Raw genomic sequence first — 22,539 nt, forward strand, 5'->3', positions numbered from 1 at the left:
TGATAAGGGAAGTGAAATGTGAACTGTGACCTATGTAGGGGAACCAAATGGTAAATGTTGTCTTTGGGCAAGCATAAAAGGCTCGCCAGAGTTTCATTTGACAGAGAATACTTCCGGCTTTGTTCTCTCCCAGGCTGTCCATGGCAAGTCTGGTCTGATGCTGTTCTTTTGTAATAAATCTATTATTTTAATCAAGTCAGCGTCAGCGGTCACTCCTTCTTCATCAACACATCAAATTCATCAAGAAACTACACGTGTATACTCACCAAACAGAAACTCTTGCATGTGTTAGCTGCTTTGTGAGTTTCCTACTTAGTTCAACACACGCAGGTACCATTCTTTGCCTATCCCTATGTTTCGTTTCTCGCTCGCAGCTGCCTGTTTAACTCTCGGTTGTTTCATTTGTGCACGAGGACTGAACGCCATAGGAGAAGTGTTGACCTCGCTCCCAGGAAATCGTCATCGAGGTGGGAGGAACAGAACTCCTAAAACCGACGGATAGACCACACTCCACCCCCCACCCCCTTAATCCGGCGGGGGTTAAACTAAGCTGTTTTATTTGGGGCGTCCCGGTGGGATAGGTAATCAAACTCACTGATACTGTAACTTTGAGGACTCCTTTGAAATTCCCTTTGAGCGGCCAAACGGTGTGCTGCACTAGGGTCAAATGAGCTGTAGCTTGTCAAATACCCGCTACTCTTCTAGAGTAGATCGGAAGGTCCAAGCCCATTATACATCAAACCTCAAATCATGACACATTTTTCTCAATAACATTTTGAAAATAACTTGAATACAAGATCCCAATTTAATCCCTGAATACATACTGTACTGCCATATAACGGACACTGACTGACTCTTACCTGTTTAACAGCCATGAGGGTTCCGGTACCTACATCTTGTGCTTGGTAGCATGAGGAAAAGGCCCCAAGACCAATCTGTTGGCCCTTTATCCATTCAGCAGCCTCTCTGTAGGGTTTCTTTGCTTTGGTATGGTCAGGCACAGTCTCGGGTGTCTGAGGATGAGACGTATGGCAATAGTGAGTTATCCCATAGCATCCAATCACAAAATCACAGGTCTACAATCAATTCAAACACTACCATAATCTTTGCTAAGCACAAATTATTAATATCCCTCCAACACAGTTGAATGTTTACCCGTTCTATTGGATAACAGATACAGATATTGGGCATACACTGAAGAAGAAAAATGAATATGATTGTTTTGGTTATTTACAGTATAATTACACATTAACTGAAATGAATATATGTTAATGAAAACCCATTCTATTCAGACTTTGAGGGAAATATGAGATGGAACCCTTTTAAATCACAAGGGCCCAAATTGTGGACAGTGCAGTATACCAGCAGTGTATCTTGTTTGTATGAAGTGTTTGAGCACGATTTGGCTCAATGTTACTTTAAATCAAGTCTGCATTATCAGGGACCACAACTTATTTCTAGAAGAAGTTGCCAAGTTGACAACCACGCATCAGCTATTGGTTGCAATAATGGTAAATAATGACAAAATGGATGCCAGATTTTAATCATTTTACAATTGAGTGATAATGATCTTATGGGTGGTGGTTGTTTATGGTGGAAATGCCATTAAATAAATCCTGATAAAGATTATTTTGTGTTTCCGTTCACAATAATCAAATATATAGTATGGCTATAACTTAATGTAAAGCTTTTAAAATATGACATTTAAAAATCGTTCTTAAAATTTGGGGAAATGTAACAATAGTGATTAGTTGCAGAAATATCATGCGACTAATCAAGATTCATTACCCTAATAGTTTGACAGCCAATGAACCAACTTTTTATTAATCACTGGCTTGAAAAGTACCAAACCTATCCTTGAAGGTGTAGAAGTGTTTTCAGGGTACTGTGTGCAAATGCAAGGCCCAAAGGTAGAATATTACATGTCTCTACTCACGTTCACTTGGATAAGAATGACGTCTGCATCCTTGTCAACCTGCAGCTGGGGGATGACTGGCAGGGCGTCTTGCGATTCGGACATGGCCATCACCACCGCAAGTGCCTCCTCTTCTTCGGCCTCCATTTTCTCCTTACACTTTTGATTTTGCGACATGTCCTCATTGTAGGTACCCAGATCCAGTTTGTCTGCCTGCTCCAGAGAAAGGATTGCTATTTCGGACTGGAACGTAACACCAGTGTCCGCTTGCATTGGCAAAGCCATGTCGTCTGTTGGAGAAGCATGCTCTGCTGGGGCCCTTGGATGATGTAACCTCTCCCCGACCGGAGTGAAACATGTGTCGTTGCTTTGGGGACCTTTTAGATGGTTGCCGGAACTTCGGTTTTCACAGTGCAAGGGCGAATTTGAGGATCCTTTGGACATTGTGGCCTGAGGATACGCGGCATTGTGTGCCGCCGAGGCTGGACAAGGGAGAGAGGGCTTTGGTCTATAGATGTGGCTCGAGGGGAAGAGCTGATTGCGAGGGAGTACTGCGGAAGGAAGCTCTATTGGCGTATCCTCACACTTTGTGTTCAAAAGCATGGACTGGGAACCCGAAGGGCAAGAATAGGCTGGGCGCGTAAAACCGTCTAGTTTGCTCGAGACCAACACCTGAAATGGGTTCTCATTGGTGTGAGGGTAGGACAACGGAGCAGAAGGACATGTGTGATTGGTGGAGAGAGAATTGAGGTATTGATTTATTGACCGACCGTGGGTCGGTGCAGATGGCTTTTGAAACTCGTGATGATGTTCAGCGACAGTTGCGGCAGCTAGTTTCTCTGTTATCACCCGGGGACTTGCTCCAACCTGCTGGCAGAATGCCTGGCTCGGGCCCATCATGGGCTGATCCAAATTTAATGCGGTTGGAGGTGTAGGAGGTTTGTAGAAAGAGGTGCCAAGCTCTTCCTGGGCCTTTCTCTCTGAGTTCACAGCATCCAATATGTCCATCTCCTCAGCTATAGCTAGCAGACGACATCGCATACGAGCGTAATGGATGGAGCTTGTGATGCTCAGCATGTCTAGGAGCTTAACAAAGACATGAGGCACGTGAGCTGTCATGCGCGCAGCACTGAGGATGACGCGGCGCGACAACTTACCCACCATGACGTGGGAATGGTTAATAGACTGGAGTGCAAAACTGAGCAGCGGCAGCAGCTTCTGGTACCTGAGTGGAAATGAAAAGAACGCATAGTTCAGCAAATGCTCAAAGCGTTTGAATCTGGAATCGATTTTTTTTCCCCCAAATACTACTGCTGCTGCATTCCACTGAAGTCAGATCAATAGACATACGTTTTGCAGCTTGGAGAATTCACAAACTTGGTAAACAATCGCACATTCTTGACAGGCGTCCATGTTTTCCTGAAAAGAGGCAATGGGACACATTTGGGTTGAAAATGGGACCTACTGATACAGAACTACCGACTTCCAGATTCTGCAAACAATAAATCACCTGCAAATATTAAAGTTTTTTTTAGTGCCCAATGGCAGGCAAGGACCTTGAAGCAGTGCCATCAATACAATGACATTTCTGTCTTGGTTGGATGGTTGGTTGTTCCCTGTTCTTTACTTAGCTTAAAAATAGTGAACCAGATCTGTCAGATGAGTTGCTTTGAAGTTTGAATAATGGTCCCTGCAGTACGAATGCCTTAAAAACCTGATCCACTCGATGGGTTATTATTCCAGAGTTGTCAGCATTCATAAAATAGATCGCTCACGTTGCCAATTGATTTCATGTTGCAGATGTGTTTGTTTCAATGTCTATATGTTTATAAACTATATCTAAACTACGGCTGTGACGATAACTATGGTTACGTGACTTTCACCAGCAAAAAAATTTTATACCACACACACACACACACACACACACACACACACACACACACACACACACACACACACACACACACACACACACACACACACACACACACACACACACACACACACACACACACACACACACTTTTTTGCTAGTGAAAGGAGGATATGAAATATAAACACTGTCATCATTGACTGTCTCCCATTCTATGTTCAAGGGCTTCTGGAGAAACGTTTCGGTTGCTCTGCTGAGCCCGCTCCCGCTCGTCACTTGAGCTTTGCATGCTGCGCGCTAGGGGGAGGGACAGTCCATTTAACATATTGGGGATTTGTATTTGTCCAATTATTATTAATTATTTCTAGGGCTGTACCCGATTCAGAATGTTGTCAGTCTAATTGGATTCAGCTCAATTGCGAATAGGAACGGGGCACGGCCAGAGGTGGAAACAGGGTGGGACAGGGGGGTCCAGACCCCACCTTCCTGGAAAAAACAGAGAGTTGTCCCCCTATATCATTGTAAACATAACCATATAATTTTAAATAATTGGGGCTCTGCTCCCCGATCGCTCCCTCTCTGACGGTACCAGCTTTGCCGATGGTACCGGCTGTGCCGACGGTGTCAGCTGTGCGGACAGTGACCCCCCGTTGGGAAACCACAAGACAGCAGTTATATGTTGCCTTTCACCGTGGTAAAAAACATTCATACTGTCACAGCCCTAGTCTAAACTATATCTATGTAAATAGACTTGACTTTTAATTTGCATGCTTCTTTTCTTGGCTAGGGTCCTCTATAAAATTTGATGAAATAGCAATGGGACTCCCATGGTTAAATAAAGGTAAAAAAAAAAAAAAAATCAATAAGTAAATGTTTTGTGTGAGATGGAAATATTGTAGTGGACTGATACACTGTGGAAAAATAGATTTGTTCTGAAAATTTGAAGGACGGTTTAGCTTTGGCAATGGGAATTTAATGGGAGTCTTCAAAATGTCAGTGAGTTCGGTCCCTTCTGGAAGACCCATAGAGAAAAGTAATGGCAACATTGGCAAGGGAACTCCTTGCCCCTGCCCACCGCTATCTTCATCCATGTGTTTATCAAAGGTGGATGGATGGCGTCCATCCAGGCCTACCCTTAATTTAACCCCTGGGCACAGTGCTGAGGGACATTTGTAAGATGTAGTATTGGCAAGCATATTTATACATATTGCAATTGGTTTCTAATTTGGCTTAAAATATAGCATGTGGATATACAAGTTCTTAAAGTGAAAGTTGCATTCATAAATCTGCATACATTTACCAATACTGGTAATAATGGCTGTCAAGCTGTTTCTACCAACCACCTCATCAGTATATACAATTATCATAAACAACCCAAATCCTGGTTCCTTGATAAAAACAGTGTTCCATAAAGAATAACTGGATCACTTATTTCGGTGCCAGAATAAGGGAAACTATCAAAAAACGTTCAACCTAGCTGCCAGTGACAGCGTGGACTATTTGCCAACTAAAATATTTCCGGAAACAGATTTTTCTGAATTGTTGAAATAACCTATGAAACTGGTGTGCTAAGATTTTTTTTGCTGTGCCAGCTGCCATGACTTTACTGTCAGTCAGACCAAACGGTGAAAACCTTGTAAATGCTGTAGTGGTCTTCGACCGGGGGTACTGCAGGGGGTCCACCAATTATTTTTAATGTCAGAATTATTTCCATCCATTAACACTAGAACAGCAGATTTTTTTTTATTTCAGTAATCAGCTGAACGCGAGTTGATTCAGCTTTTGACGTTATGGTGCATGCCAAAACCTCTGAATCTTCAGAAACATACTGTCTCTGATAGACATAGCTGGTGCATGGCTGAAACTAACGGGTACAATTTTTTATCATTTTAAAAACAACTGTACTTATCGTACACTGGACTCGATTATAATAAAAAACCTTAATATAGTTTCAAACCCGATTTAAGAATTGTGAAACCTATATTCTATTTGTGTAAACAAGAATAAGGTGGATTTTACTGTATCCCCCCCACACACAGACTAGTCACGCTCTGATTGGTCCACTCACGGAAACTACCGGAAATAAATCAAAATCTAAAATAAAGACACAGGAACCGTAAGCATCATAATTGAGTATATAAACATGCTATTATGGGCCAGACTTAAAGTGCAACACAAAAATCTAGAGGTCCCTGCTCTGTTTCACTATCCACCAAAGGGGTCCTTGGGCTGAAAAAGGTTGAAGATCCCTGCTGTAGTATGTTAATGATGAGAAAACACAATAGCTCAAAATTAAAACATTAGTAACCATCACATTTTCCACATACCCTTTGTTGCTACTGAGTCAAAGGACTTACCTATCTAAAAGATCTCGAGAATCGCCACGGTTGACATTTTCTTCTGGCATGCTGTGTGGATAGAACTCAGCTGGGAATTCCAAGAGCAGCCTGTCGATAAGGCACAGACGCCCCAACAGAGCCTGCCAGTTATTGGCCTCTGTCTGAGGCCCCAAGATGCACTTCAGGACAAAGTCCACTCCGCCAATACCAGAAGAACCTATAAATAAAAAGGAAAACATTACAGAACGCTGTGAATGTCAAAGTACAGTAAAAGTATATTAAAGCTTTTTCAAAAACAAGTTTGAAGAATTCAATAAAACTGGTTTTATTCCTGGCTCGTGTCGACACTAAAATTCTGGCAATATATTGGATGAAGAATGGACATAATATGGATTTTGGAATAATAATTAAACATAAAATCCCTCTATGATGCAATTGTCCTGGCACAATTGAATGCAACTCTATGATCCTCTCGGCTCAGGTTGCCTGTCTACGCCAGTGGTACTCAACCTTTCCCAGCTCAGGAGCCACATTGACAAAAAATATTTTCCTAAGTGCCAAATTTCTAAAACGTCCCTTTCCTCCATCAAACCATTATGCATTCTAAAATAAGGCTACTAATAATATCTTATTATGGAATGAAAGGCATGATTTAAGCAATAATTGCAATTTATTATTATTATTACCATATTATTATTGCCAAGTTTTACGGGATTGTTAGGATTGTTTTCCCACAGTCACACGGCTTTTCTCGCACACTGCAAACAGAGTGCTAGAATAGGATGCGCTGCATTCACATGGATTACGATAGACAGCAAACCGGCAGATAAGTAGAGAAAGCAATTCAGCATTGATCACTCAGTTTATGAGATCATTGATCACTACCAGGAAATACATGTCTATAAATGTGATCCACCGCACTTTAGGTACATTTGGTGGCATTTGACTTTTTTTTTCACATTATTTGAAAGTGAAGAATCAGAGCTTCAAAACAAGCTGTCACTAGTGCAAATCAAGCAAATATTTTTAAAACTTTGACTTGTGAATAACAAGGGTGTGGTGAACTGTGTTTCTGAGCTAATCACTTTCAAAGTTTTTCCCCACGCTTGGCTTCATTCAGCCAGCTCCCAGAATGCAAATGAGTGGAGGACCAACAGAGCCGCATAGCTACTTGTCACATGGCCATGACACACCCTGCTGAATGGGGACTTGTACCCTGCGGAATGGGGCAATCTCTGCATTGTTCTTGTGTTTTGAGGGAATGTTCAACAGCGTCATCGACACACAACATCTAGCTGTGCATCGTGCTTAGAACGGTATTGACAAGGGAAGTAAAGCAGTGATCGGACCAATCAGAGGCCACGCTGCAGGACGCTCTTACTGACGTAGACTGGGACATGTTCCAATCAAGTTCCAGTGACATTACAGAGTTTACGGAAGTAGCTACGTGCTTCATAGCTATGTAAGCGGATATTTCCGAACCAGAAACCGTGGATTAATAAATCCATCCGCGGCGCTCTGAATGCTCGCACAGCCGATTGGCACGGTGTGGCACGGTGGCGCAGTGCATTGCACTGCTGCCTCACAGCAAGAAGGTCCTGGGTTCGATTCCCGCCTGGGGCGCTGTTGGCACCGTGCTCCGGCGGTTATCTCCCAAATAGGAGCCTTTCTGTGTGGAGTTTGCATGTTCTCCCCGTGCTGACATGGGGTTTCCTCCACCTCACGTCAGTAAGGACCCACACCAAAAACATGCACCCATCATTGTCTGACCAGCAATGGACATTTATCACCTGGTCCCCGGGCGCGTCCACGTATGCTGCCCACTGCTCCTGGCTGTGCCCCCAGAGGAAGGACAAGCCAGGATGGGTCAAAAGCAGAGAATCCATTTCACCGGCCACCATCAAAGCATGTGCATGTGTGTGTGTGTGTGTGCAAGCATGTGTTGTAGTGTGGTGTGTTGCGTGATAAATAAAGACTGTTTCTTTCTTCTTTCTTTCTTACAATGACGGTCTTGAATCTGGAAATATGGACAGTTACAAAGCGGCGTCGTACAATCTGCGCAGGGCGGTGAAGAACGCTAAACGGATGTGTAGGGACAGACTGGAAAGACAGATGGGGCAGCAGGACACCAGACGCTTGTGGCAGGGGCTGCGAACTATTACAAACTACAACAGCAGCTCCTCCATAGCCACGAGTCTGGATGACTCTCTAGCCAACCAACTGAACTACTTTTTTGCGCGGTTTGAGTCTGGCAACAACACCGCTAGCTTGGCAGCTAATTGGAGTTACACCACAGGGGATGAGCATGCACTCTCAGTGTCTGAGCATGATGTCAGGAGGGCTCTGATGCAGGTGAACACCCAGAAAGCTGCGGGCCCAGATGGCATATCTGGGTGAGTACTGTGCTAACCAGCTAGCCCCAGTGTTCACGAGGCTATTCAATGCCTCCCTGGACCGAGTTGGTGGTCCCGTCCTGCTTCAAGAGGTCCACCATCATTCCTGTTCTGAAGATTGCCTCTCCAGCCTGCGTGAATGACTACCGTCCGGTGGCCCTCACCTCGGTGGTCTTGAAGGGCTTCGAGAGGCTGATTAAGGATTACATCTTCGCCACCCTCCACCGCACCTTAGACCCGCTGCAGTTCGCGTACCGGCCGAACAAATCCACGGATGATGCAGTCTCCCAGGTACTGCACACCACGCTCACGCACCTGGATGGCCGGAAGTGGGCCTATGTGAGATTGCTGTTCATTGACTACCGTTCAGCTTTCAATACCATAGTCCCCACCAGTACTCCGCTGTGTGCCTGGATCCTGGACTTCCTCTCAGCCCGGCCCCGGGTGGTTAGGGTGGGGAGGCACATGTCTCCCTCACCCTGAAAACAGGATCCCACCAGGGTTGCGTCCTCAGCCCCCTACTGTACTCCCTGTACACACATGACTGTGTGGTCAGGTCCAGCTCCAATACCATCAAGTTCGATGACGACAACGTCATGCTGGGCCTGATCAACGACGACAATGAGAAGGCCTACCGTAAGGAGGTGGCTGACCTGTCAGGAGCTGATTGTGGACTTTAGGAGGGGGTCACAACCAGGGACGCACACGTCGTTGGTGATTAATGGGGCTTCTGTTGACAGGGTGAGCAGCTTCAGGTTCCTGGGAGTCCACATCATGGAGGATTTAACGTGGACTACACACACAAAGACACTCTGCCTTTACCACCTCAGGCAGCTGAAGAAATTGAGCGTCTCGGTGAGGGTCCTCAAGTCCTTCTACTCTGGAGCAGTGGAGAGCATCCTGACAGGCAACATCACTGCCTGGTTTGGGAAATGTACTGCTCAGGACAGGCGGGACCTGCAGAGGGTGGTGCGTTCAGCCGAACGTACCACTGGAACTACCCTCCCTTCCCTGCAGGACTGATACACCAGGGGGTGTAGTAGCAGAGCCCGCAGGATCATGAAGGATCCTCATCACCCCAACAACTGACTGTTCCAGCTGCTGCGGTCGGGTAAGCCCCTCTGCAGTCACACAGCGAGGACAGAGAGAATGAGACAGAGTTTCTTCCCGCAAGCCATAAGGACTATCAATGCTGGACTCACCAGGGGTCCTAACAAAAAGCACTGAGTCACTCACACTGCCTTACTGGACTGTATGTAGTATACTGTACTGCATACTGTATCACTGTTCTGGGTTACTGCATATTGCATTGTATTGCTGCGTCGTACTGTTGTATACTGTACTGTATATCTCCATACTCATTTTATTCACATACACTTTACAGTACATATCTGTATATACAAATAGCCTATCCCATATACATAACTCTATTCCCTTCTATTTTGTACCCCCACTTTGTATTATCTTTTTGAGTCTTTTTATTTTTATTTTATTTATATTATTCTATTCACTAACTGCAATACGTTTTAGGAATCAGTTTCAGTTAGTTAGCTAGGTAGGAATTAGGTTAGCTATTATGTTTGGTTTAGTAACTATTGTGCATAATCTCCGGGTGTGTTGCAAAGACATTTCACTGCATTCATGTATGAAAGTATATATGTGACAAATAAACCTCTTGAATCTCAAATGAAGCTTTTATGTAAAAGTAAGAATATACATATTTTATAAAAGTGGAATTATTTAGGAGTTTAAAAGTGCAGACAACACAACAAAATGTAGAGTCTATCAATAATATGAGTCTATGTACTGTATATGTATATGTACGTTCCGACCCCAGAAGCTCCTCCCCCAGTCTGTGTTGCAACATCAGGGTACTGTGATGATAGTATGACATCAGAGCAGGCATAGGCAGAAGGGGATAAACACAGTGAATCTGATTATGTCCCAGGATTACCATCTCTTCCATCAGCCTCGGCACTGCCCTTGAGAAAGCACAATCAGTAAGTTCATACTATACACGTATACAATGACAACGTATTGTTATCTACACCTGCATAGAATGGTCGTTTACCTGGATATTTCTGTATTGTTCCACTGTTTTACACCGCTTTCATTCAAGATACCAGAGTGAGAGCACGACTCCGGGTACTTATTGGAACAGTGTTTAGCTTGCTGTACAGCCACGTACGGCTTTACGTGGTGAGGGCAGAAGACTGTATATCAGCCTCGGTGTGTCATTTTTTATATAAATGTGTGTATGCCAAATATCTTCAAAGTTCTTGGAGTTATTATGTGGGCTAACCCCAAGCCTACCCCAGCTACACTCTGAAAGCCTGTTAGGGGCTGCATCTTTTCATTTTACTTCTCCTCAGGCTGCATTTGCAGGTAAAATTAACAATCTTGTGCATTGCTACTTGTTAATAATCTGCATCACCAACCTCAACGGACTTCATCACGTCATCAAGATTCAAGATTCAAGATTTTTTATTTGTCACATACATATACATACTTCCATACATATATGCAGTGAAATGTAATGCAACGCACCCGGTGATAGCACACTATGTCCTAGGGAAAAAAATAAAATAAAATAAAAAGTAGAAAATTCCTTTCTAATAGAACGACTAACTGACTCCTAAAACGTAATACAGTAAGTGGAATACTTATAGAATAAGATAAAAATATAAAGAATAAAATACAATAAAAATAAATTGAAATAAAATGGAATAGATAGAAGGAATATGCCTATGTATATACAGATATGTGCATTTAAAGTGGCATGTGAATTAAAGTGGCATGTGAATGTGAATAGAGGGAGTAGTGTTTGGGATAATACAGCACAGTATACAACAGTACGGCGCAGCAATACGGCATCACGAACAACCCTGAACAGTGATACAGTATGCGGTACAGTATGCTACATACAGTACAGTAGGTAGTGGAGCCTAGTGTGTGTCTCAGTTAGGACCCCTGGTGAGGTCAGCGTTGACAGTTCTAATGGCGTGCGGGAAAAAACTCCGTCTCAGTCTCTCTCTGTTCTCGCTGTGTGACTGCGGAGGCGCTTGCCTGACAGCAGCAGCTGAAACAGTCCGTTGTTGGGGTGATGAGGATCCTTCATGATCCTACGGGCTCTGCTACTACACCTCCTGGTGTATAGCTCCTGCAAGGGGGGGAGGGTAGTTCCAGTGGTACGTTCAGCTGAACGCACCACCCTCTGCAGGGCCCGCCTGCCCTGGGCAGTACAGTTCCCAAACCAGGCAGTGATGTTGCCTGTCAGGATGCTCTCCACTGCTCCAGAGTAGAAGGACTTGAGGATCCTCACCGAGACCCGGAATTTCCTCAGCTGCCTGAGGTGGTAGAGACGCTGCCTCGCCTTTCTCACCAGAGTGTCTGTGTGAACAGTCCATGTTAAGTCCTCTGTGATGTGGACTCCCAGATATCTGAAGCTGCTTACCCTATCGACAGAAGTCCCATTAATCCACAAGGGCGCGTGCGTCCTCGATTGTGATCCACGCCTAAAGTCCACAATCAGCTCCTTGGTTTTGCTGACGTTCAGGTGTAGGCTGTTGTCCTGGCACCAGAGTGACAGGTCAGCCACCTCCTCGCGGTAGGCCTTCTCATCGCAGTCGGTGATCAGGCCCACGACCACGGTGTCGTCAGCAAACTTGATGATGGTGTTGGAGCTGGACCTGGCCACACAGTCATGTGTGTACAGGGAGTACAGTAGGGGGCTGAGGACGCAGCCCTGGGGGGATCCTGTATTCAGGGTGAGGGAGCTGGACATGTACTTCCCCACCTTGACCACCTAGGGGCGGCCTGTGAGGAAGTCCAGGATCCAGGTGCACAGCGGACCATTCAATCCGAGCTCCATCAGCTTGACAGCCAGTCTGGTGGGAACTATGGTGTTGAAAGCTGAACTATAATCGATGAACAGCATTCTCACATAGGACCCCTTCTGGCCATCCAGGTGCGTGAGCGTGGTGTGCAGTACCTGGGAGACCGCGTCATCCGTGGATCTGTTCTGCCGGTACGCAAACTGCAACGGGTCCAAGGTGCGGGGGAGGGAGGCGCAGATGTAATCCTTAATCAGCCTCTCGAAACACTTCATGACCACCGAGGTGAGGGCCACCGGACGGTAGTCATTCAGGCAGGTTGGAGAGGCGATCTTCGGGACAGGAACGACGGTGGACCTCTTGAAGCAGGATGGGACCACTGATTCAGCCAGGGAGATGTTGAATATTGTAGTGAACACCGGAGCTAGCTGGTTAGCACAGGTCTTCAGTACTCGCCCCGATATGCCGTCTGGGCCCGCAGCTTTCCTGGGGTTCACCCGCATCAAAGCCCTCCTGACCTCGTGCACGGACACTGAGAGTGCACGCTCATCCCCAGCGGTATAACGCCAATTAGCCGGCGAGCTAGCGGTGTTGCTGCCAGACTCGAACCGCGCATAAAAGGAGTTCAGTTGGTTGGCCAGGGAGGCGTCCACACTCGTGGCTGGGGAGGAGCTGCTCTTGTAGTTTGTTTTTGTTCGCAGCCCCTCCCACAAGCGTCTTGTGTTCCCCCGCTCCATCTGCAGCTCCACGGTGTCTCTGTACGTCCGTTTAGCGTCCCTCACCGCCCTCCGCAGATTGTACGACGCCGCTTTGTAATTGTCCATGTTACCAGATACAAGACCGTCGTTGTAAGCGGCCGTGCGCGCATTCAGAGCGCAGTGGATGGATTTATCAACCCATGGTTTCTGGTTTGGAAATATCCGAACTTTCACCGTGGGAACGATTTCATCCGCTAGCGTAGCCACAAAACTTACTACAGCCTCCGTAAACTCGCTGACGTCACTTGAACGTGTTTGGAACATGCAGCCTCCGATTGGTCCGTCCACCGCTTCACTTCCCTCGTCATCACCAGATCCCGCGAGATCAGAGGCCTGTAAACAGGAAGCAGCGAGATCGCGGCGTGATCTGATTTCCCGAAAGCAGGGAGCGAGACGGGCTTGTATCCGTTCTTGTAAGGAGTGTAACAATGGTCCAGAGTTCTGTCTCCCCTGGTGGCACACGTGATGTGTTGGTGGAAATTAGGCAGAACTTTTTTAAGGTTGGCCCTGTTAAAGTCCCCAGTCACCACCACAGCCGCGTCGGGATGTCTGTTCTGAAATCCGCACAACACATCGTACAGAACCGACAGAGCTGCGTCGGTGTCGGCTTGCGGTGGGATATAAACGGCTGTAATGATGACCGTGCTGAATTCCCGGGGGAGATAAAATGGACGGCATAGTATAGTCAGCTGTTCCAGGTTCGGCGAGCAGGAGTGGGAGAGGAATTTGGTGTTGTTGGCGTTAGACCAGCGGTTGTTTACCATTAGGCAGATGCCTCCACCTTTGGATTTCCCCGATTCTCCCGTTCTGTCGCCGCGGAACACGGAGAAGGCCTCGGCTGGACGTATGGCTTCATCCGGCACCAGTGGGTTCAGCCATGTTTCCGTCAGGCAGAGGACACAACCGTTCCTCGTGTCTCGCTGGAATTGAATCCTCGCTCGAAGTTCATCCATCTTGTTCTCCAGGGACTGGACGTTAGCAAGAAGGATGCTTGGCAGAGGTGGACGGTAAGGTTGCGTCCTCATTCTGACCCGAATGCCGCCTCGTTTACCTCGGTGCTTCCTCCGTGGGCCCGCTCGTGGAACAGCGGCTCCATTTTTGTTGTAGTTGTTGTTGATAAAAAGTCCCAAAGTTGTTCGTTTAGGGAAATTTTTATATCCATGAGTGCATCGCGGGCGTATGAGTTAATTGTTGATGTTTTTCTGGCGAACATTGTGATAAAAAAAGGAAAAAAATACTAAAGAGTAAGAAAGTAACCGGAGCGCCGGCGCAGGCGACCGCTAGGGGCGGCGCCACTATCGCCGTCAACGTCATCCGTTGTAACAACGGGTGTATCATCGCTCTCCTCCAGTCGTTCTTGAAAATATTCTGTTTCATCGTCACATTCAGGTTGAAATCTGCTGTTTAAAATGTTCTCCAAGTCCAGGACAACGCCGGTACCAGATTCAGCTTTGCTGTCCGGAAACTGACTATCATTGCAGAAAATGAGTCCAGTACGCGCTGCTTACACTGCCTTGGATCTATCGCACTGATCAGATTAAGGTCCACGATATGATTTAAATCCGTCACCCTCTTCTCGTAATCCATAACAACACGGAGATGAAAGTTTTCACAGACAAGTGAAGCCGGATCCTCGACTTGTTTACGGAAGTGACGTCAGCATTACTTCTTGGTTGGTATACGCCCCTACACAAGAATGTCTGTGAGTGTGTAAAAGTAGTACGATTTAAAGGTTGAACTCTATCAAAACAGTCTCACATTGTGACTTCACATCACATGGAATACGGAGGAATGATTTTCACATGTAGGGTTGCTTTAAAGGAAATGATCGATCGGCGTTCAGCGCTATTCAGCGTCTCGGTAAGGGAACTGTTTCCCCATGTAATCTAACCGCAATATATAAATTCACGGTTTAACATTTTTCTACTATTTATAAATCAAATTCGGTGTTTGAAACTACGTTGAGATAAAAAAAACAAAAAACACAAAGGGACATGAATCTGGAAAAATTGAATTTTCCTTCTAAAAGGTTTTTTCCAACTCAAATAGACAAATGCAGGTTTTGCTGCGGTGGGTCAGAAATGCGCTCTCAAAGCCGTAATAGATTGATGTGTCTAATGGTAAATTCAGTTTTGAATACTGCAGACAATGTCACAGACAAAATGTATTGAAATACTCTTTTATAAATGTTATATTTCATTAAAAACAAAAACAAAAACGTCTAGTGATTCGGAAGACTGCTGATTCGATCCTCCTTCCACTCTCTTAAAGTGAAGTCTCTGTCAACAGACAAGCTGGCTTTATATTTCGGAAGGATTGTGTTGTGTTGCAAAAACATAATTTCAAGAGGCCAAGTTGTAGGATCAAAAATCAAAAAGTGATCACATAGACTTGAGGGGTTCATATCTGCTTTCAAACTCATGAATTTGAGCTCTCAACACATCAATCTTGTCCCTGTCAGCATCAGCATGTGACTCAGTCTCCTTCCTGTACTTGCCCTCACTGTCCATCAGTAGTGTCAACTGTCCAATAGCAACCATGAGCTCATCTTTGCATTCATCAATAGTCCAAATAGTCTCAAAATTCAGCTGCTTTCATTTTTTGACTCAATTCTCAACCCATGGTCTGTGCGATGCTCTGCATGCTCTGATCTCGTGAATGATAAGCGGTCCCGACGTTAACTCCAAGCCTCTTGAGAAGCGGAATATCCTCTTTATATGAACAAATAGGATGTGCATGTTTCGCTTTGTGAAAGGCCAACAGAAAACGTTACACAGTGCTCGATGCTGTTCTTCATTCAGTTTGTCTTGCCATCTGTCGAGCAGGCCACTGGGTCTCTGGTCCTGGCTGCGCCTGTTATCAATCACTTGCACTACTTTCTAGTGCTCTCTGCTATTCGCATGCTTATCAAAAGCTGGATGATTTAAGTTTTTAGTCCCTCTATAAAAGGCACTGTTTTTATCCGCTGGAGTGGGATTTTCATGGCATACACGCATCTTTTGCGGTTCAGTCTGACGTTTCTTTGGAGGTGGAGGAACACTAACGTAATTGCCTAATGGAGCTTGCGTCTTGGACATTTTGATGAATGGAGAAAGTCCTAAACGCACTGGCTAATACTCTGCACTGCAGTCCAATGTTTTGTACTATCTGTACCAAAATGTTAGGTACGCAAACGCGCGTTACAACATCTGATCTGGCGCGCATTGTTTATTTTGATAGCCCATGCGCACCTGCGCATAACCTATGTGCACCCCTGTTTATAATGCCATTATAACCTATTCATATACTCAGTTATGATACTTACAGTCCCTGTGTGTTTTTATTTTAGATTTAGGTTTATTTCTGTTAATTTAGTTTTGTTAGTAGACCAGTCATGGAGTCTGACTGGTCTGTATTGAAAAAAATACAGTAAAAGTCACCCTTTTCTTGTTTTCAGAAAGAGAAAAAAGGTTTCACAAATCTGAGAAAGGGTTTGAAATGCTGTTTTGGCCTTTTTATTATTATCTAGTCCAGGTATGACTACTATAAATGCAGTAGTTTTCTTTTTTATTATCTAGACCTGCTGTGCCCCCGGAGGAAGGACAAGCCAGGATGGGTTAAACGCAGAGGCCTCATTTCACCGGCCACCATCCAAAGCATGTGCATGTGTGTGCGTGCGTGCATGTGTTGTAGTGTGGTGTTCTGTGTTGTGTGACGATTAAAGATTGTTCTTCTTCTCTGTTCTTCTAGACCTGGTCTTAAATGCCTTGTATGTAAAAAATGCACAATGAAATCCACTCCCTCCGTTTTGATGAATAAAATACTTAATACGTTTTTACAAATCTGAAATAGGTTTTAACATGGTGTTTAATATCAATACAATAATACAAACCATTTACCATGTGTTTATATTCTTATAAGTTCAGCCATGCACCAGTTCGGTCTGTCACAGACACAATACGTTGCTGAGAATTCAGAGGATTTTGAACGAACAATAACATTAGATGCGACGAACCGGCTCGCTTTCAGATAATTGCTGTTCTGCTGTTCATTGAGTGTTCATGGTTGAAGTTTTGTCGAGAATCTATTTAACATTTTTTGCAAAAATAATCTGACATCAAAAAACACCAATGGTTTTTGTGTTTTGGAGCAATTTGGAGTTTTTCTATGGCAATACAGCATGGTATTTTGATTAGTTACTTTTTTTTATCTTTTGCTACTCAGTGACTACAATCTTTTGATGACCAGTCTATTTAGAGAGAAAACGTTTAAGTTTGAGTGGTCCCTACTTTCACTCTCGCTTCCCAATCTTGACACTTGCCATGAGTGCTAATGCAACTTTCGATTAAAACTGCACCCCCATGTTATGAATGAAGATCCACAAACTTCAGAAGCAAGAGAACTACAAATATCTCACTGGGCACAAGATGTGTTTTTAGAGAGGTGTAATTTCTTACCTGCATTGAGGATCTCCCTGCCAACAGCCAGTTCTCCAACTTGGCCCTTACACAGCTCAAGAAGGGTGGATATGGACAGCTGGCTGGTACGACTGAGAAATGCAAATGATCATGCAACATGTAATATATACTGTATGTAACAAATTGAAGACTATAAATAATTCAAGAATCCAGGTGAAAGTAATACATATTGAAGTAAATGGCTGATATTTATCTTAATGTCATCATTTAAATTTAGGCAGCACCGCAGAACAAGAACAAAAAAATACAACAAAAGAACAATCTTCAAAATACTATAGCTTTTTTTTTTTTTTTTTTTTACGAGACTTGACTATGAGCTAGGATGTGTAAACGCTCATTCAGCTAGCTAGCTGAGAAAATTTCCTCAATGATCTCACTTAAGCAATCAGCCCAAATGCATTGTTTCAGGTAAATTAAGTGACATTTTTAGATATTAAAATATAATATAATTCATTATCATTATTGAGGTCGTCCTAATCATTTTTAACAACAATATTTGCTTATCGCAAGTCCCTTTGGACAAAAGCATCTGCTAAATAACGTCATGCAATGACCAAAATATATGCACTACTCACAGAAAGTTAGGGATATTCGGCTTTCAGGTGAAATTTCAGGATGGACCTAAAATGCAGTACAACCTTTACAGGTGAACTTAATTTGACCTTCTCTAAACTTTTGAATGCACATGTCCAACTGTTCAATGTTTCAGTACTTTTTGCACAACTTGCTGTTCTCTAACAAGGAGCTGAACGGCAAAATTCACAATAGGTGTTTGATCCATGAATCGACCAATACATTTCCTGGTTCAATTAGAAATGGTATTTAAACAGTCCTCTTCATCATGCTGTTCACAGTTTGACATCACGAGACCAAGACAACACCTAACAATAGATCAACAGTACCTCGCCATTGCGAGGCTTCAAACAGGATGTTCTCGGAGGGAAGTGGCCACTGAGCTTAGAGTGTCACAGAGTGTCATCAGCAGGTTGCAACAGAGATACAGAGAGACTGGAAGAGTCACAGAAAGGCATAGAAATGGACGTCCTTTGGCCACATCCCACACTGATGACCGCTTCATTGTGAACAGTGCCCTGCGGAAGCGGATGATTATTGCCACTCAACTCCAGGCACATTTAAGGGAGGTGAGAGGCACCCAAGTGTCACATCAGACCATTCGAAACCGTTTACATCAGCGTGGTCTACGTGCAAGACGACCTGCAAGGGTACCTGACCACACCACTAGGCACAGGCATCATCTTCTTGCACGGGCCAGGGAGCATTTACAGCGCTGGACGAGGGACCAGTGGGCCTCAGTGTTGTTCTCTGATGAAAGTCGATTCACGTTGAGCAGAAATGATGGCCGCCAACGATGTTGGAGACGTCAAGGAGAGCGCTATGCATCAGCCACTGTTGTCACCAGACAAGCCTTTGGTGGTGGTGGTGTTACAGTGTAGGCAGGTGTGTCTAGTCAATACAGAACTGTCCTACACTTTGTGAATGGTACAGTGACAAGCCCATACTACCTGAATAACATCATTAATCCAGTCATTATGCCCCTGCATGAACAACACAGGTCTAATTTCATCTTCATGGACGACAATGCTCCAGCTCATCGAGGTCGCATCATTAGGGAACGGCTGCTGGAGACTGGGGTACCTCAAATGGAGTGGCTTGCACTTTCTCCAGACCTGAATCCCATAGATCAGCTGAGTTGCCATGTAGAGGCTCGTAACTCTGTACCCCAGAACCTCAATGACCTGAGGGCCGCCCTTCAAGAAGAGTGGGGTGCCATGCCTCAGCAGACAATAAGTCGACTTGTGAACAGCATGAGACGTTGTTGTCAAGCTGAAATTGATGCTCAAGGGCACATGACAAGTTATTGAGACGTTGACATTTTTTGTTGTGGTAAACCCACCACTGTTGTTGGCTTTTGTTTCAATAAATTGTTTGAGATGAGGAAATCACCATTGCATGCTCCTACTTAAATGCCCTACTTTCATGATATATCACTGTGGCGTGAACTTTTTACATTTTCCATAAATTTCACCCGAAAGCCAAATATCCCTAACTTTTTGTGAGTAGTGTATATATTTTTGTTCCTTTTTGCCTAATAATTTTGCGATTCAAGATTGTTTTTTTCTAAACATGTTTTTTTTTCGGAAGCATTTGTTGGAGTGCTATAATATATAATATAGTAAACATAGAGCATTTTTGGGTCAACATATAGTACATGATTTGTTGAGTTTAGTAAAGTCCCTGTAAAGCTAACATAAATGTGTCTTCTGAGTTTGCAGGCTACCAAGTGACCCGACGACTTACCTGTTTGCATCGGCGCACTTCACAAGGATGGTCTCAATAACGGGCTGCAGAAGCTGCTGTAGTCGTGAACACTCCGACACAGAATTGCATGGCGCATACACTAGCGTAGCTCGTAAGGTTTTCTGTGGGTAAAAAGAAAAAGAAAAAGAAAAAAATACCAAGGGAGTAAACACACAAAATTCTAATTTGATTGGAAAACATGGTGGAACGCAAACGTGCCGATTATCGCCTACCTACAAGGAAATTGCTGGATCTGGAATATTAAATGTGACCCCGTTAATTAATAATCATTGAGTATTGGACAGAGAGAATAAATGTATGTCTGCATTGAGATTCAAGGATTGTACCAAAATAATTTGCACTGATAAAATATTTTTGTTCAATTCGAGTTCAATTCATAATTTGCAGTACTTTAAGAATTACACACCAATTTGCAACATCATGTTAAAGGACTCAGTTCTATAAGAACTATTATGCAGCACTTCACTTATTTAACTATAAAGTAAGGAATCTCTGTCTGTCCAATCTCTGCATGTCGATTATCTCAAAAACAGTTCATCCGATTTACTTAACACTTGGCAGGCGTGTTGCTGGGGACCCAAGGACATGCAGTGTTTGGTGCAATTTGGACACGCAACACTGTAATATCATTAAACTTTGAATAAACAAGCAAACAGCGAGCCACTCCGCTTGCGGGGCAGGGCTTCGCAAACAGCGAACCGTGTGCAGCAGCGAGGTGGGGCTTCAGGGCTCTGCGACTGAGTCACTTACATCCACAGTGCAGCCCATTCCGAACAGGCATTGTTTGAAAGGCACTGCACTCCATAAACTATAAAATGAAGGCCTAGAGAACAATAAGAGAAAACAGCTTGCTGTGGGCTACCAAAATGTGGTATATCTGCACAAATGTCATTTAATATCTAAATATATCTAAAGTGTAAAAGGTGGACTTTGTATTTTCAACTTACAGACAACCCTCCGGTATTTCTTTTAGCTTTTTGAGCTATTTGATGTTTTTCTATGACGCTCCCTGCTGCAGTACATTAATTCCACAATCACAAATTCAAAACCAGTAAAACTTATCCATTAACAATGGCATGAATTGGAAACAGTGAGTAACAAACTGCACAAGAAGTAACCACAATTACTGCATTGCAGTTGTATGCCTCCGCCAACCAGTCAATTTAGCAGTTTACATCCCTGTCTGTCCAGACTCATGAGAGTATCTGATTCAGTATCTAACCAAATATGAAATATGGTCACAATTTCCCCTTCTGTTCCTGAGTTATGGCGTTGAATAATGCCCAGAAAATTTGTTTTTGCAGAGCATTATGAAGTTGACCTTTGGGATATAAAATGCCATTGCTTCATAATGTTATCCTATTTTTGTTTTGATCCTATCCTATCAAAACAACAAAAAAAACATCTGTAGTGCACACCAAACATCACCAGGTGGCACAATTGAGCAGTCCGAACAGGACTGGTATCTAATTCAGGGCCAGCAGTCTAGTGTTTTGTCTTTTTTTCTTATTTATATTTTTTATTCTTATTATCTAAATGAATACAAATTAAAGGACGACAAATATTTCTTTCACAACACAATACCGATACAGTGGTGCCAAGTATCGATACTATAAATATTAATACGTTTATTACTGAGAGCCGTTCAGACAGACCGGGGCTGATCTGCTGCAAGGGCCAGCGGCATCCCGGCACACCCCACACCTCCACCTGGCTGGAAAGTTTTTAACGAGTGGTGAAACAGTGATAAAACCCTGTTAGGACAATAATACAGATAATATGAATAGTATTAATAATATTCATTCAGTCTGAGTTGAGAGGAGCAGAGCAGCCGGGGAGGAGGCTCTGAGCCGTGCTGTGCCACTCCTCCGCATCATTCCAGCGGGAGATGAAGCACTGCACCAGGCAGTCGTTTGGACGCTTGCTCACCCAGTTACTCCTACAGATGCTGTGTTCAAGTCACGTGAGAATTTACGATTTCCTACTCTACTTATATTTGACAAAAGTGCCAGCTAAATAACATAATGTAGCCAAAATGTTGTACGTTTTAAAGTGAATAAAAACACATTATCGAAGGAATTACTGTATGTGTCACAATTCACAAATACATATAATGCAATAAATACATGGGAAAAGATCATGATCATCATAAATACTACAATATACAAATGTGATAGAAAAAGGTTTAAAAAGATCACAGACAAATGTATTTATAAATCCACAAATAAATAATGTCACTGTCTTGTATGAACCATTTTATAAATTAATGTAACTGGGCCAAATTAACAGAATAAAAAACTATGCTGAGAAACGTTTTGCTGTCATTTCTATTCTCACTGCTTCTGTCCTGTCATCTGCTCTCTGTGTCGAAGTTTCCCCGTGGGCGGGGCTCAGGCAGCTCCTCCACACACTCATGTGACATGTGTTGAAGGCAGAAAAATGGGCAAGCGTAAGGATCGGAGCGACTCTGACAAGGGCCACACTGTGAGGGCAAATTGTCAGAGCTGGAGTATTTCCAGTATGCAGTGGTTAGTACCTACCAAAAGTTGTCCAAGCAAGGACAATTGGCGACAGGGTCATGGGCACCCATGGCTCTTTGATGCACGTGGGAAGCCAAGTTTAGCCGGTCTG

General features: G+C 44.0%; 1 protein-coding gene across 1 annotated transcript in view; it reads right to left on the reverse strand.

Moving 5' to 3' along the window:
• map3k1 (mitogen-activated protein kinase kinase kinase 1, E3 ubiquitin protein ligase) overlaps positions 1 to 22,539 on the reverse strand; it is a 93,020-nt gene that overhangs the window by 18,513 nt on the left and 51,968 nt on the right. The window contains exons 11-16 of the mRNA XM_080018327.1: positions 19,888 to 20,009; positions 17,548 to 17,639; positions 6,146 to 6,344; positions 3,266 to 3,334; positions 1,937 to 3,140; positions 861 to 1,013 (exon numbers count right to left, since the gene is read on the reverse strand). Coding sequence (XP_079874453.1) covers positions 861 to 1,013; positions 1,937 to 3,140; positions 3,266 to 3,334; positions 6,146 to 6,344; positions 17,548 to 17,639; positions 19,888 to 20,009 — 1,839 coding nt within the window. The remainder of the gene's footprint in view (positions 1 to 860; positions 1,014 to 1,936; positions 3,141 to 3,265; positions 3,335 to 6,145; positions 6,345 to 17,547; positions 17,640 to 19,887; positions 20,010 to 22,539) is intronic.

The sequence above is a fragment of the Zeus faber genome, assembly GCF_960531495.2.
Source record: "Zeus faber genome assembly, chromosome: 17".
NCBI classification, from domain to species: domain Eukaryota; kingdom Metazoa; phylum Chordata; class Actinopteri; order Zeiformes; family Zeidae; genus Zeus; species Zeus faber.